The 16,950-nt window shown below is 38.4% G+C and overlaps 1 protein-coding gene across 1 annotated transcript in view; it reads right to left on the reverse strand.

The window, feature by feature from the left end:
* abca12 (ATP-binding cassette, sub-family A (ABC1), member 12) overlaps positions 1-16,950 on the reverse strand; it is a gene marked incomplete in the record, with an annotated part of 77,400 nt that overhangs the window by 39,973 nt on the left and 20,477 nt on the right. Inside the window, 14 exon segments of the mRNA XM_037686141.1 lie at positions 1,124-1,254; positions 1,416-1,486; positions 1,778-1,977; positions 2,457-2,563; positions 5,141-5,247; positions 5,408-6,340; positions 7,717-7,934; positions 8,079-8,246; positions 10,230-10,372; positions 11,593-11,723; positions 11,916-12,046; positions 12,303-12,370; positions 12,534-12,646; positions 13,130-16,921. Coding sequence (XP_037542069.1) covers positions 1,124-1,254; positions 1,416-1,486; positions 1,778-1,977; positions 2,457-2,563; positions 5,141-5,247; positions 5,408-6,340; positions 7,717-7,934; positions 8,079-8,246; positions 10,230-10,372; positions 11,593-11,723; positions 11,916-12,046; positions 12,303-12,370; positions 12,534-12,646; positions 13,130-16,921 — 6,313 coding nt within the window.

Below are 16,950 nucleotides of genomic sequence, written 5' to 3' on the forward strand. Positions count from 1 at the left end.
ATTTGATTTGTTGGGTCTATGTTTGTTGTTTTCTTGTGTTTGGAAAGTTCGTTTTAGTCTGTTCTCTGCAACAAAAGAGTAATTCGAGTAAGAATTATTTTAAAAGGGGATCGATCAACCTGCTGGACCATAGACGGCCCAAAAGGCTGATTGAAGTTCAGAAAAATCATCCAGCTGTCAGTTGCTATAACAGATTCAAAGAAAGTTTGATAAAGTTGATCAACTTGTATGTAGATGATACCACGTTGTATTCATTTAAAAATGTCCAACTTCCCTCTTGATTATTTTATCAATTTTCAATTCAATTCAGTTTATTTATATAGCGCCATATCACAACAAAGTTGTCTCAGGGCACTTTACAAGAACATTCACATACATAGAAAAGCTATTTAGTAAAGTTCTCTATCTAAGGAATATAATATTTTTAATATAATAATAATAATAATTAGACAAGATATATGAATCATTATCCAAAAGTTTCCTTTCTGGTAGAAATCAATAAAAGTTTTTGGTGTTTTGCACCATGAAGTGAAAAAAAAAACGATTATAGCCAAAGTTTGTATTTTGTTTAATATTGCGCATTTTGAGAAAATATTTTTTCCTCCATTTTGCTGTTAAACCTAAACATTATATAAAAAAGGATTACCAACTAATTTGCAGAAAGTCTGCATCGACCTCTTAACCTGCTGATAAAAATGATACCGTTCTTAAACTGCAGCTGGGGGTCGCACAAAATTACTCTAAGGGCCATTTTGGACACCGGTGGCTTAAGTAGTTAATACAGAACGTTAAATGGATTTAAAGAGTTGGCAATTCTGAAAATGTGTTTCTACACATTTACTAAATACCTGAGATATAGGTTTTCCACAAGTTTTAGTTGTTAGGTTAATCTTGTCTAAAAAGTGAGATTGACATACTGCATTTAATTTTGCCTGCACATTTTGCTAAAGAATCAGCAGTGCATGAGCAGATATTAAACCTTTACTTGTTCTGTTGCTTTCCTGATAATGGTGCTGTTAAACCTAAATGTAGAAGAAAGTTGCATTTAAGAAACACCGTGTAGCAAGAATCTTAGGAAACTAGAAAGGTCACACGCGGAAAGTGTAAACAGATCCCGGCTCACCTCGGCATTGCTGTTCGGGAAAGGTGTGTCCATCAGGAGGAGGAGAGCAGCTGGATCGATACCTAGATGTTGTTGAGCGGTCAGAAGAAAGGCTGCTTTGTCCCTCAGCATATCCCCAAATGTCACAACTCCTGTGAAAAAATAAATACATAAAATGCTGAAAGCTCCGCGCATAAAAAGCAAAACATCTTGAAGTAAAAAAAAAATAAAATACAAGTCCAGTTCTTGTTTTTTTTTTTCTTGTTTTTTTTTTACACCTTGTCTGTAAATATATGAAGACAGAAGGACTCACCTGGATAAGTGATGTTCGCAGTCGTCATATTGCTGAGATCCAAGCCAAAAATGTTCATGAACACAGAGCTCCTTCAATTACAAACAGAAAATCCAACCTTAGTAAAAATAAATATACGGTAATGTTTTACTTGTGTCGTTTAACAGAAAGAAAAGGTCACAGCAAAGATCTAACATGAACATAAATCACAGTAAAATGTTTGTTGTATTTTTCAAACCATCAAATCGTGTAAGTAAAAAAATTCTACTGAGCAAATTGTATTAAGAAAATATAAATAGCAAAGAGCTAGATAGTGGCGAAAGGAACAATCTTTGCAAAGATCATAACTTTCTGATTCATCTGAATAGATTTCATATAACTACCAGTTTGTCTGGATGTTGTAGCTCCTGGGGTCTCCCATGACAGCCTGCAAGACAATTTCTGGAAAAAGGTTTTCGTTTGTCTGAAGATTATCTGCCAAGATCTGCAGGCTGGGTACAAACGTGTGACAGAGCTCCCCAGGTACAATGGAAACGTTTTTCAACACCTGAGTAACAGAGTCCAAATTCTCCACTATGCACACCTAAAACACACAAATCATATATAAACACAACAACAAGGTCATGTTTGATCATTAAAGATTAAGTTCAAGTGCAGCTATTATTAATGTCATTCACATCACATGTGGTGCATGAGGTGGAATGAAATTGTGTACTCAAGATCCCAGTTACACACAAAAATAGCAAAAAAATCAAGTATAAAAAGAAACAGTATATAAGGATCTAAAATATATACACTAAATGATATGCTAAAAGATCTAAGATATACAGCAGCATGGATAAGTCACATATCACCAATTAAAGTTAAGTTAAGTTGTTAAGTTATTAACAATTAAATATTAAACATGGCACATTGATTTGTTCAGATTATGGCACATTCTATAGTATACAAGCAAATTTTAAAAAGTTGCACTACTCCGTTTTCACTTTTTTGAGTAACCTTTTTTTTTTTTTTTTACTGTAAAAACCTTAAAAATGAAAGTGTCACGCTTATTAGACAAACCTGGTTTCTGAGTTGTTGCAGTTGCTCTGCGAACGTTGTGTTTGATGGGCTGATCTGAAAGAGCCCGGCGGCTGTTTGGATGGCTTGCTGCATAAGCATCAGGTTCTCTGTGACAGGTCGAAGAAACAGAAAGACAGAGAGGTGAGAAATTAGCTATGAGAGATGCTATTAGAGCCTAGAATCTTAAAAAGTTAGGTCTGCAAGGTGACAGAATAACATGGCGTCCCACTGGGCTTCATTACGACATGCACCATTACAGGTTATCGGCATCAAGCCGTGAGCAGCAAATGATGTGCATGAAGGGAAGCTCTGTGCGGGACTGATGGGGCCAGGAGGGCCAGCTGTACTAGAAGCTGTCATGCATTAAAACACGTTTGACAAGCCCTAAGAAAGGCACCACCTCCGGCGGCAAGCTGGGATGACAGAATGTTTAATTAGTCCAAAATTAGACAATGGTAACGTTTAATCTCAGGCTGCTCAACACCTAGAGGCCTTTGCAATCACAACAGTTCGTAGAGCGTTCGTTTGCGTGAGATGGAACGTGAGTGGGGTTGCAGAGAAGCGAAGCTGCTTACAAAGTGATTCTGTGCACTAAAAGCATTATCATGCAAGCACAGAGGCAAATTAAAAGGTGGTCATAGATGCCCACTTGTGCGAGTGCAAGGGGAGACGTTTAGTGAGGGCAGACAGGATAAGTGATTAAATTCTACTTTGCTAATGAGATTTAAAAAGGTGCTGAGAGGCTTTCTGCTGGAGATGGGCCATATGGCTTTGGGCTCTTGGGAAGCTCAAGCTAAGCTGGTGTGAAGTCCTATTCCTCACATCTCCAAAATGAATATTTGAATCACTATAATCATCTTTACAGTTACAACAGCAATAACAAAATGGTTTATGGTCTTCCCTTGGTCTTGCAATGGCTATAAATTGCAGGGTGGCATCATTCCAAGCTGTGTGACTGTTTAATGGCTGACTGTACTTATGCATTCATGGTGTCACAGAGTATCTAAACACTAGCTGCTGTTTCAGGATGAACTCTGCAGTACACCAGCGTCAGAAGTGGAGAAGGACTCTGGGAAGGGACTTGTTGAGAAGTTTCCATTCACCACAACAAATCTAAGATGGGTTTGAGAGACAACCCTGGGACTATTTTGAAAGAAAATTTGCCTCTGTGGCTCCAGCAAGAAAATTGAGAAGCCCCAGGAATACCACGAGACAATCTGAGGACTTACTTGCAAATGTTCTTAGCCAACTAGTCACCAACACTCACACTAAGGTGGGATAATACCTTAATCTTATACAAATGTATAAATTCAGTTTGTTTGACAAGAGGACCCGCTGATCCTCAAATGCTAACTAGGAATGAAAAAGTTACTGGTTTATGCTGTTACGGTGTATTTTCCAATGATTAGCCATTCTGAACAAATCTGATTACCATTTAAATAAAATCTGAATTCTTTCATTTTGCAGTGTTTCATTTGCAACCCAAAGGCAATATAAGTGCAACAAGCAGCAACAAGGCTGAAATGATGTTCTAAGGAAGGTTAAAAAAAAAAAAAAAAGTTCTTTTTTTAATAATCATTGGTCTGCACAATATGCAGTAAGGAATTCATTACAAAAGAGCAAAACCTGGATCTTATAGGTCATTTGTGTGACCCTAAGCTGCTTCTGTACAGCAAACGAAGAGTAGGTTGACCTTCTGCCTGATGTACGTGGACTTTACAAGAAGTGGTTTTTCTAACTTGTTACTAGCTTGCCAGATTTGTTTACTTAGACCACTGATATCATTTCTGCTTGCAAAAACACTTGAGATTGCCAAGTGCTCAGTGCATCATGTGTCAGCTCTACAGACTGTAATTAAACTGGAAAATATTTGTTCTTTTGTTAAAAGGCACTTGTCAGAGTCCTTGGTAAAGTTTTAGAACAGGAAACTAATGATGCAGCTCCTTCATGTCTCTATTATGTGGATTGTTGGTCTTATATCAACAACAATCACTTTTTCACCAGGGGCAGTTGTGTCTGAGTGATTAGAGCGGTCATCCTCCATTGCAAGAGATGGGGGTTTAACTCCACCAGCAGTCACATGCTGAAGTGTCCCTGGGCAAGACACTGAACTCCTCATTGCCTCCAATGCATGCCCCATCGGTGTATGAATGTGATAAAGCACTGATTAGTCTTTGTAGAGATCTAGTGGAGTGCTGTATGAATGAGTAAATGAGGGCACAGATTGTAGTGTAAAGAGCTTTGATCATCTGGATAAGATAAAAAGAAGCTATATAAGTGCAGTCCATTTACCATTTAAAAAGTAACTGTTTGTTGTGTAAATTTAGCTATTTATAGAAATATGTAATTGTTTTTACAGGGCAGAAGATGAAATGTGTTGGTGAGGAACTGGATATTAGATCAATGAAATGATACTTATATTAGTACAACTACTAGCAGTAATACTACTAGGTGTCATCAACAATTTTATAATATGCCAGTGTATGTGTAGGCTAGTTATCCTTTATTTGAGTTTGGATAGGTTATTTACACAAAAGACAATGTTTTTGCAAATTTAGGACAACTGATTGTGGCTAAGCTTGATTTCTATGGACTTCCAGATCATTGCATCTTTTAAATGCATAAAACATGTATAACACTTGGAAGGAAAGTGGAAAAACATGAAAAAACACAATTCAAATTACCTTGAGACTCATTTGCCAGTGCACTGGCAATATTTTTAATCTCAGAAGAGAAAGGAATGTCATTAGGGAGCGTGTTAACAGCATTCATCAGAAGGTCCATTGACGGGCTGAGGAAAATGTAATGGAACAAAAAAAATGTTTATGAAAGGCCAACACGTATACAAGCAAGAAAAAAATGTTTCAGTGTTTGAGATCATTTAGAAAGGCACAGGAAGCAAATTGTTCTACTTTGATCTAAAAACATACATGTGAGCAAGCAACACTTACTTCTCTAACGTCTGAGGGTGGGTGAGGAGAGAAGCCACCCCGAGGGCAGCATCAATGGTATCCTCCCGTGAAGCATTTAAACCCCACTGCATGTCACTTGTAGCCCCTTTAACCACAACATTCAGATGTGGATTGTCAAAGAAAACATGGGCTATCTCCATTACTTCTGTTGAGGTTGGAGGAACAAAAGCAGCTCCGTATATGGATGAGTAGTCAATGGAGAACATAGCAATGATGTCATCTATGGGCTGTCTGGTCATCGGCATCGTTGAGACGTCACGTTTTCGTCTGACTCCATTCACTTGTGGAACACTTGCCATTTCTGATTGCAACATGACTTCTTGTTGGTTTCTGAGACTGATGTTGCTTGAAAACTGATTGAACACTGAAATAATGTTTGCAGCATAGTCTTCATACAGGGCCAGATCCACTGGTTCAGGCACATACAATCCAGTCAAGACATAAACAATAGGCTTGATGATGTTATAGAGTTTGAGAGGGGCCTGACTCAGCAGATCCATTGCAGTTGCTTCAGTTGAGGTCAGCCACACAAACATCTCAAAAAAACTTTCCACCACTGTGTTTGTGCCATTGGATGCCAGAAATTGTTCCATGCCTTGGTAAATAATGGGCAAATCTCCAAAAATCTTTGTCTCGATCACCAGCTGGAAAGCACCACTTATTAAGTCAGCAAAAAAAGTCTCATTGGCGGCAGAAACATTCCCCCACGTCATGGAGATGTCAACCGAGGTGATGTTTGCAGAACTAAGGAAGACCAGGACTGCTTCTTCAGACACATTCTGGGACGAGTTTTCACTGAGATGGTAGTTGTTCAGGATGTGGCTCAGCGCATTTATAAAAGCATTGGTGTAGGGCTGAAGGAAAGGAGCTTCTCTAACCAGCTCATCTGAGTACTGTTTAAGAACAGACAAACTGTGGAAAAGAGAAATTCATTAAATGATAGTTATCTCTTCTGATTAAGCATCATGCAAAAACTTCTGTTTTCATTTTAAATGGCATAAAGCGCGTCTAAGTGGAAAAAAGACATGATTTTCAACTAATTTGTTGCATTTTTACCCATGTTGTTGATCTATTTCCTTAATGTAATGATCCCAATGACAACCATTTTTTCCACAACTGGAAACAAATACAAACATTTCCTGGCCCTACATGTTCATTCAAACCATGCGATACTTAAGTCTTTCCACTAAAATCTATAAGTCATATAGTTAGTCCTGTTTGATTCTGGGGATATGCAGAACATGATCCTTAACACTATGCCTGGCTCATTACTGCAGCTGGCATAAAATGGGAAATCAATTTTAAAATGACGTCTCAGTTAGCTGAACCAGAGTTAAGCTACTTTCTGTTCAGGACTGCCTGTTTTCAGGCAGACCTGCATTACATTAATCAATCTGAATGCAAATGTGATCACTTCAATTTCTCGTGTCATTATGTATGAATCAAATGGGTTTGACTGGTGCATTGTGGATAATGTGATAACAGCAAATTGAGTGGTAAGGTCATGTTGAGTTCATGTATGCTGGAGGAGAAGCTTTGTCTTTAGGTCTGTGTAGGAATGTAATGAAGTCTTAGGAGAAGTTGACTTTTTTCCTATTGTAATCCTTAGAAGTGTCACCGAACTGGAATTATTGCCCCCTGCTGAAATGAAAAGGCGGACGATAATGTTTTGTCTATAATGAGTATTACCAAAATATCTCATAAACAAATGAATATATATGAATGATATTTGCAGGATGTGGAACATCAACAACTGATTCACTTTTGGAGTCAACTCAATTCAAGATGGCAATCACAATTAATAAACAAAGAAAGCTACAACTGTCATTTTTACAGATATTAAGCCAAAAACATATGTGGCTGTATCCGAGACCCATTCACAGCACTCACATATAGAATAAAGTGTAACCAAAGTAGCTACAACTCTATCTTTTTGTCAACATATGATGATCTTACTCTAAAATACTGATATAAAAAGACACTCATTCCTTCAGAGGAAGGAAGTCTTTATATTCTTATTGAGATGATTGTTAAAAAATAAAAAAAAATTTAACTGTTAGCTATATTGACATTTACATTCTGCATTTTTAGCAACTAATGGGTTTTCCTTCCTATATGCTATTTTTAAAATAAATAACTAATGTCCTGAATGTAGATTTGGACAAATAAATAAGTTCTATTTTCTTGTCAGAAACATCTAATGCCAGATTTGGCACAAACATATTCCTCAGTGATGTCATTATAACAAGAGTAAGTGTTAGCAGTAATATAGTTCATTTATAGCTGACCTGTTCAGTAGCTGCATGTCCAGGAGCTGCTTGGACCAGTTAGACTGCGCCTCAGGGCTCAAAGGCTGGCCTGTCAGCACAGTGAGCTGGTTGGACAAAGTCATGATGGACTGCTGTATCACAAGTGTGTAGTTAATGTTGACTTCATAGAGGAGCTGTATTGTTTTGACAATCCTGCCGGCTGCAGCGCTCACACCTATTGGTTCCATGGCCATGTGCTGTGCAGAGGACATTCAACAGAGATGAACCGTTAGCCAAAGGCAGCTTTTTTTCTGTGTATCAACACTGCCACCAAGTGTTTTTTAAACACATTTTGCAGTGGTTTACAGCTTTCTATCTGATTTGCCATGCATCTTACTCACATTTATGTTCAGGTTTGAGTAGTTGGTCTTAGCTGCAGCAAAAGCCTCCAATGCAGGCTGCAGGCTGATGTGGCACCACATCGCCAATACAGAAGTGTTTAAACCTGCTGCCTGTCGAACAGGCTCCCATTCTTTGAGCACCTCGTTGCAGTCCAACGTGCCATTTATCTAAAGACAAAAAGAAAACCCCCAAAAAAACCATCATGTTTCACATATTATGAACCAGTTCACATACTTGCAATACCAGCAATAAAAAAGCAAAATTATATGGTGTGGTAAGTAACACATCTTAATTCAGATACTTGTGGAATTTAAACAATTAAATAAAGGGGTATAAGACATTGTTCATACAGGTATTATTTCTGCCAGTGTTGTTACTGCTGCACACCCACAGATCTACTGAACAAAAGCACTTAATTATCATACAATTTATGCATAATCAGATATCTGAGGGCAGTGACAAGGTCTTCAAAGTACTCTAATTTTTCTGCATAACTGGGTAGTTTTATGGCAGAGATAACATCTAGTCTGGCTATTTTTCAAGTCTGATCAGATAAATGGAAAATCTGTGGGAAACAAATATAGTAGCTGTAAGTGTACATTTCAAATGACAAATCAAGGCAAATTAAATGAGTATAATTAATGAAGCCAAGCTGTTGTTTATTTTCTGGGAAAATGAACCAAGACCTGAATTATCCAAAACCACCTGAGTGCCTGTACACCAAATGAGCCAGTAAAGGTGAACTTGATAACATGTTTACAGGATCTGTTTTGTTTGTGTCTTTTAGAAAGGCATCAGAGGGACATCTGCATCTCCAAGCAAAGACAGGCTGACTCTTTTCTTTTACTAGAATACTTTATCCAACAAAGTTCAGTCAGGTCATCTGGACTGTTTCTTTCTTTTTTTTGAGACGTTTTGTCCTTCATCCAAAGGACTTCATCAATCAGAGCAGCCACAATAAACTCAGTCTCACATAGTGGGCCAACCAGTTTACTAGTAATAAGATGGTCTCTGGGGCCCTCCCTCTCCCCCAGTGACTCCTCTGAGGCACCCATAGCCAAAGTGGTTCAAAACATCAAAGTTCATGTTCAATAATACAGGCAAAAAAATCCAGCAAATTTCAGTCAGTTCATCTGGACGGTTTCTTTTTTTGTTGTTGTTGTTGTTGTTTTTGTTGAGAAGTTTCGTCCTTCATTCAAAGGACTTTGTCAGTCCAAGGAGCCACAATGAACTCAGTCACACAATCAGCACACTCACATAATGGGCCAAGCACAAGCAGCACACTATGTGAGAACCACATACTGTGTTCACACTATGTGATTGTGTTGCTTGTGGGACTGAGTTTGTTGTGACTCCTTGGACTGATGAAGTCCTTTGGATGAAGGACGAAACTTCTCAACCAAAAAAAAAAAAGAAGAAAGAAACCGTTCAGATGACATGACTGAACTTTGTTGGATTTTTTTACCTGGATTATTGAGCATGAACTTTGATAGAACACTTTATGTTAAGCTGGATAAACTACCTGAGTTATATTGAGTGGTTAAAATTAAATCTGACTTGTACTTTTTGTAACAACAATTGCAAATCATTTGTGTGTAGTGTAAAACAAAGGTATGCTAAAGTTTCATGTTTGCTGAGTGCACTTTTCTTTTAAAGAAGTCAACTTTTTAACTCTAGATGATTATCGGTACGAGCAAAGGAACATTTTAACACCTGTTGCGTGAAAAGCTGTTGAAGAAGCATGCTGTCAACACCTAGTGATCATCCTGATAATAATACAAAGAGTTGTCCTATGAAGTCATGCCCTCATGAATTATCTGCTGGTGTGACGATGCTCTTTCTCAAAACTTGTTGAAAATGTAAACAAATGTGCGAATGCCTCTATAGGCTGACGGAATTGACAGACGCAAAGAACAAACTGTTTTTCTGCAAATATTATGTGTTCGGAAATGTCTGAAAAATGAAGCATTATAAAAATTGTGCTGAGAAAGATGAGAAGCAACATTTGTTAAATGCAATAATGCATGACAACTGATGGAATAATCTTTAAAACATGAACACAAAAGGTACAAAAACTTGATGAGTGCAACCGAATGACCGTCAAAAACGCAAACGCATGCAAATTCCAGTGTTGAGAGAACATGGCAAACCTGCTGAGCTGCTTGAAGTGTACTTCCAATGGCGAGCTGCAGTCCCCCTGTGAACTCTGACAGATTGAAATGGGTGGTGTTCGCAGATGTTACAATATCTCTCAATAGGGCCAACACGGGTGTCTGAAGGCTTTGTATTAACACTGGAAAGAAGACAACAGAGGGACATACCAGCATGAATTACTGATACAAGTTACAGGAAGGATAAAAGCTGTAGTGTAACACGATACACTGAAAGAGTTTTCAGACTAGTCCACATTTCTTTTCCACGTTTATTACATTACAGACTTATGTTTCAAAGAACTCTATGCACAAATACAATAGGCTACCTCCATACGATAAAGGAAAACTAATTTTTGTGTAGTTTTTATCTATTAGAACATATGCAGTGGTGATATATTAGATGTCATGGAAAAGAACGTCTGATGGTATGTTTTTACTGACACAACTGACTGAATGTTTCTGGTTTAAACCAGTTTTCTGATAATGGCTGGCAGTATTGTGTTAACTGTACTGATAAACACTGAGATAGTTTTCTCAAAGTGTATAAATGTTACTCTTTTTTCTTCTATCAACTTTTTCACCACCAAAGGCTGATGGTGAGAACTTCTCACCACCACCTTCTCGATCAAAAGGTCGGATATCCTGCAATGTAATTTGAAACTGTCCAAAATGATATCCTAAAAAGTAATAGGTTTGGAACCATAACTGGATAGCCAAAAATCTGACTGCTCAGTCAAACTGTGATCTAAGATGAAGCAGTTTTGCAAGAAATAATACCTAAAACTCCACAGATGACCTGGCAGGAGATACAAAGTGTCTATACTTCACCTTCTTTTGGAACATCTACACAAAAATTGTTCCAACTCTCATTTAAAACTTGTTTTGTAGAGTATTATGCACAAATGAATTTAAAATAGTTTCAATGAGGCTGAGTTTAAATGTACATTTATTGACTTTCCTTGTACGCACTTTTTAACTTATAACACAAATGACAAAAAGCACATTGTGGAATGATTTCTGCTTGTTTCTCACTTGGCAGAAACATTCTTAGTTTAAATTATTGTTGTGTTTTTTGTTGTTTGTCCTGCAGCAAATGTGTGCAAAAACTACAAAACCCTAATATAATGAAAATTGCCAGAATAGATTAAGTTATTAAACAGAAATGCCTACTTAATTTTTGTGAATAATGCACAAGAGGGCCTTGGGGCAGCAATGTGCTTCCTTCTTTTCAAACTATGGCATGCATTCCTGCGTGTCCTAATCCTTTCTGCTGTGTAAATCTGATTATTCTGGTTTATTGAACAGAGTTTCTGCTTTAAGACAACATTTTAGTGTTCTTGTTGTTCAGCTGTGTTCTCACCGTTCTGTGCTTGCACGTTCTTCACTATGGTTTCTGTGAATTGTTCGATCTGAGGCAAAACAGAAGAGGTGCCGTTCCATTCTTCTTTTCCTCCAAGCGGTGACAGTAGATCTACCAGAATCTGCTCAAAGCTGTAAAAAAAAAAATTAAGAAAAACACACAATGCATTTTGTTCATGGCAATTCCAAAAATAAACATCAGTATTTATATTTAAAAAATGGTATAAGCTAAATTTAATGAGAAATACTTTTAACAAACTGTACAACAGCTCCCAGTCATTACTTGTTTGATTTGTTCACATTATATTTGATGGTTGGACTTACTGGTTCCATGTTCCTTGGTCAGCACTCCCAGTCATCACCTGTTCCAAAACTGGAACAAGATATGTAAAACCAGTACCGGAGCCGGAGCCACCAATATAAAGTTGGATAGACCCGATCAAAAACCTGCCAAGCTGATTATCACAAAAAAGTGAACAATTAGATGGAGATGAATGATCCTCTTTGTAGGATTTAAAGCACAATTCCAACTACAGTAACTCTGACTTATTTTTACATTTACGTATAAATATAAAAAAATAAATTGTGTTTTGAGATTAATTGATAATGCATATTTTTGTCCTAATTATATATATTGATTATAATTTTTATTTTCTTACTAATAGAACATTTTAAAACATGCACATATTTTCAATTGGGAATAAAGTTTACCTGGCCTATAATTTCCGAGCTTGTTTCAACTGATGTTCCTTTCAAACCTCCCTGGAGTGTCATGTTTCCTGTAATCATGAAATATGTTTAGAATACACAAGGATTGGAACACAAATAACAAACCTGCAAACACAACCATGCACCTAACGTTACAAATAAAACTACTTCTGCTTTATCAGATCAAAATTCAACATGTTGTCCCCCTACAGTAGCAGGGAGACTTCAACTTGCCTTGAATAGACTGCAAGATGAATTTACTGAGGTTAATGAAGGTGGCGATGAAGGACTGTTCTGTGCTGTTTGGTGGCAGGAGGCTCTGGATTGTCCTCATCTCATTCAAAATTCTTAAAAACAAAGCAGAACAGAATTTCAAAACTCGGAGTCTAAACATTAGCACGTTTTCTCAGCAAAACAGAAAAGTCTTCTGCACATATTTTGTTTAAATTACACAGAACAAAGGATAAGAATGTAATTTTTGAACCCAATTTCTGCACATATGTATAGAGCACTAAAATAAACAGTTTTGTGGGGAAAAAATCCTCACGTATAGTATAGGCTGAGTGTGCTGTGTTTAAGACAATATGTAGAAGGTAAAAAGATCAATAAGAGATATTTCTATGTGAAGTTGAAAGTCAAACTATAAATCTATGTGGTAAAATGGTGCATTGTGGAGCTAAAATGTAGTAAAATCAGTGGATTTTTTTTTTTGCTTCATCTAAAATTAAAAAAGTTTTATCCACTTATTGCCCTTCAAGTCCTATGGAAAAACTAGTTTTGTACCAATTTTATTTAGTGAAAGATTAGCAATAAATAACCTTGTTACTCACATTTGATCCCACTGGTTTGGCCCACTGCTTTTAGTGCTTTCAAAGTATGTAGTAATTAATTTGCCAAAGGAAGGAACATATTCGGCAACACATGGTGGTGTTGTTTGTTGAATAAGCCTCTCAACTCTCTCCAGGATGAGTAACGTGGTGTTAGATGGTTGGGCAAAACTAATGTTTTGGCTCAAAAGGAGTGTTAGTGAATCTTGCACAGTTTCCAGAGAGTCCTGTGTTACATTGGGCAGCAGGTTTGAAATCTGCAGTCCACTGTGGACTGCTCCCATGAGGGCAGCGACAAAGTGTTCACTCTGTAAACCACCAGGTTGTTCTGCCCTGGTTATGGCTTCACTGAGAGACTGTGTGATATTGGTTATCGTGAGAAGGTAGGTCTTTTGCTCATCCGTGAGAAAATTAGCCGTCACATTCAGCAAACTATTCAAGTCTGTTTCTATGCTGGATGTAATTGTAGAGGAGTTTCCCCATTGGAACATACTTGTTAGGAGCATTTGAACAGTAGGCTGTTCAATCCACTTTTCTGTAAGTTGGAGGTAGAATTTGATTTGAAGCTCAGTGAAATACAGAGCACTTGTGTTAAACAGCTGCAGACTTTGATTGTTATTCTGCAGCTCTATGATATTATCAAGGCAGTCCAATAAATGCAGAAGAAGCTCATGTGTTGTCTTCACGATTGTGTTCATGCCTGTGCCATCTATTGGGTACTGGAGCATGTTAATCAGGAACTCAGTCTTGTTAATGACAAATGCAGAGAGTTCTGTCTGAGACAACTGGAATGCCACTTGCATTTGGGTGAGGTAAAAAAAGGGCTGAAAGAGTTCTGAGATAGAACTGCTGCTGGTGGCATTTTCCAACCTTTCCAAGTACCACTCCACAAGCTCCAGAGAAACTTTCTGGGCATGCATTGGATCATTGATCAAGGTGGTATTAAATGAGTAAAATGGTTCCAAGTTGGTGACCAGCCATATCAGTTGTTCCACCACTGTGATTTCATTCATGATTTCTGGAGTGTTCAGTTGGTTAAGCTGGAGGCTCAGCTTGATATTGGCCAAGATGGTTTCCAAAGTTTGTGCAACAACCATATTAGCACTAGAACTGAAGTTTGCCTGTATGAGTTCACTGGTAGTTTTATCGGCAATTACTGGGATCAAAGAAAGGGCTGCAGTGTCATTACAGAAAGTAGGAAGTTGGGTCAGAAAGCCACTGATATCATTTATTAGTCCCATGGCACACTGACTTGTTTCCACCATGGTGTTTTGAGGTTTAAAACACTCACTTGCATCAACAATCCTCATCGCTTTTGTCATCAGATCATTTATGTTGGCAGCTCCAACCACAACAACAATTTCATCCAGCTGGTGAATGGTTAAATTTGATTCCAGCAAAGCACTCTCAACACTGGACCCTGTAACATCTGTCAAATTTGTCACTAACCGGAGGAAATGAAGAGCCTGTTTGATTGTTTCTACATAGGCAGTATCATTTGGTGACAAGAGAAGTGAGAAGAAGGTAGTTGTAATTACTTCATATTCCTGACTCCAGGCAGCTGAATTATTTGGAGATATTTGAATAGTTACCCCGCCATTGGTTGCAAGCATCATTTCTACAATTTGAGAAAGAATTGTGGGGATTTCTAAAATTCCCTGCAGACAGTTCTGTCCTGTTTCTTCTGTGCAATTAGCCACCTGGTTCTGCAGAGCTTTGAAATCCTGGAAAAAGCTAGCAGCATCTCCTTGCACACCCGATGGTAGTAGTGCTACAAACTTCTGAATGACAATGTTTTGGGCAGCATCTGGTCCAGACTGAGTTAGCACCTGAAGGCTCTCAGGTGTGAATAGGCTGAGAACGTTCATCAAAACCATGTGGAGATCAGTGACTTGGGTTGTATTCAGCTGCCCATTTGGCATCAGGAGATATTCAACTGACTGCAGTCTAAAAGCAGAAATCATGAACTCTTGAAGCTGTTGCAAGTACCCAAGAATGATGTTAGTTGGGTCACCATTTGGAGAATCTGTCAGTGTTTTTAGAAGTCCAATAGCTCTGAGGATGGCTTCTACAATACCAGCTGTGGTCTGATTGGTGAAAGGTTGGATGGCTTCTGTGAGACTGGCCACATATTCAGGGGTGAAGTAGCCAGTATAGTTTAGCAGACTGTACCCCATGATGTTAGAGAGAGGAATTGTCAGGTTACCCTCCACTGAGAAAAATTCCAATATCAACCTCTCCAGTTCAGGAAGTGATGAGTCTGTTTCATTGAAGGTAAAGTTGTATTGGTTGAGCCTGCCCAATGTTGAAGCTATATCAAGCAATGTGGAGGTGTTAAATGGACCATCACTGTTGAACAGGGGGAGGAGTGGCTTCAGACCTGCTGACTCTAATAAGGTGGTAATGAGTGGTACTATAAGAGCAGGGCCTGTGAGGTTTTGGTTTGGTTTGGTTTGGCAAAATGGTTCCAAGTTGGTGACCAGCCATATCAGCTGCTCCACCACTGTGATTTCATTCATGATTTCTGGAGTGTTCAGTTGGTTTAGCTGGAGGCTCATCTTGATATTGGCCAATATAGTTTCCAAAGTTTGTACAACCACCATATTAGCACTGGAACTGAAGTTTGCCTGTATGAGTTCACTGGTAGTTTTATTGGCAATTACTGGGATCAAAGACAGGGCTGTGGTGTCATTATGGAGAGTAGGAAGTTGGGTCAGAAAGCCGCTGATATCATTTATTAGTCCCATGACACACTGACTTGTTTCCACCATGGTGTTTTGAGGTTTAAAACACTCATTTGCATCAACAATCCTCATCACTTTTGTCATCAGATCATTCATGTTGGCAGCTCCAACTACAGCAACAATTTCATCCAGCTGGTGAATGGTTAGATTTGATTCCAGCAAAGCATTCTCAACACTGGACCCCGTAACATCTGTCATATTTGTCACTAACCGGAGGAAATGAAGAGCCTGTTTGATTGTTTCTACATAGGCAGTATCATTTGTTGGCAAGAGGAGTGAGAAGAAGGTAGCTGTAAGGACTTCATATTCCTGACTCCAGGCAGCTGAATTATTTGGAGATATTTGAATAGTGACCCCGCCATTGGTTGCAAGCATCATTTCTACAATTTGAGAAAGAATTGTGGGGATTTGTAAAATTCCCTGCAGACAGTTCTGTCCTGTTTCTTCTGTGCAATTAGCCACCTGGTTCTGCAGAGCTTTAAAATCTTGAACAAAGCTAGCAGCATCTCCTTGCACACCAGATGGTAGTAGTGCTACAAACTTCTGAATGACAATGTTTTGGGCAGCATCTGGTCCAGACTGAGTTAGCACCTGAAGGCTCTCAGGAGTCAATAGGCTGAGAACGTTCATCAAAACCATGTGGAGATCAGTGACTTGGGTTGTATTCAGCTGTTCTTTTGGCATCAGGAGATATTCAACTGACTGTAGTCTGAAAGCAGAAATCATGAACTGTTGAATCTGGTGCAAGTACCCAAGAATGATGTTAGTTGGGTCACCATTTGGAGAATCTGTCAGTGTCTTTAGAAGTTCAGTGGCTCTGAGGATGGCTTCTATAATACTAGCTGTGGTCTGGTTGGTGAAAGGTTGGATGGCTTCTGTGAGATTGGCCACATAGTTGGGGTTGAAGTAGCCAGTATAGTTTAGCAGACTGTACCTCATGATGTTAGAGAGAGGAATTGTCAGGTTACCCTTCAACGAGAAAAATTCCAATATCAGCCTCTCCAGTTCAGGAAGTGATGTGTCTGTTTCATTGAAGTTGTATTGGTTGAGCCTGCCCAATGTTGAAGCTATATCAAGCAA

The sequence above is a fragment of the Nematolebias whitei genome, chromosome 13, assembly GCF_014905685.2.
Source record: "Nematolebias whitei isolate Nwh7 chromosome 13, NemWhi1, whole genome shotgun sequence".
NCBI lineage: Eukaryota > Metazoa > Chordata > Actinopteri > Cyprinodontiformes > Rivulidae > Nematolebias > Nematolebias whitei.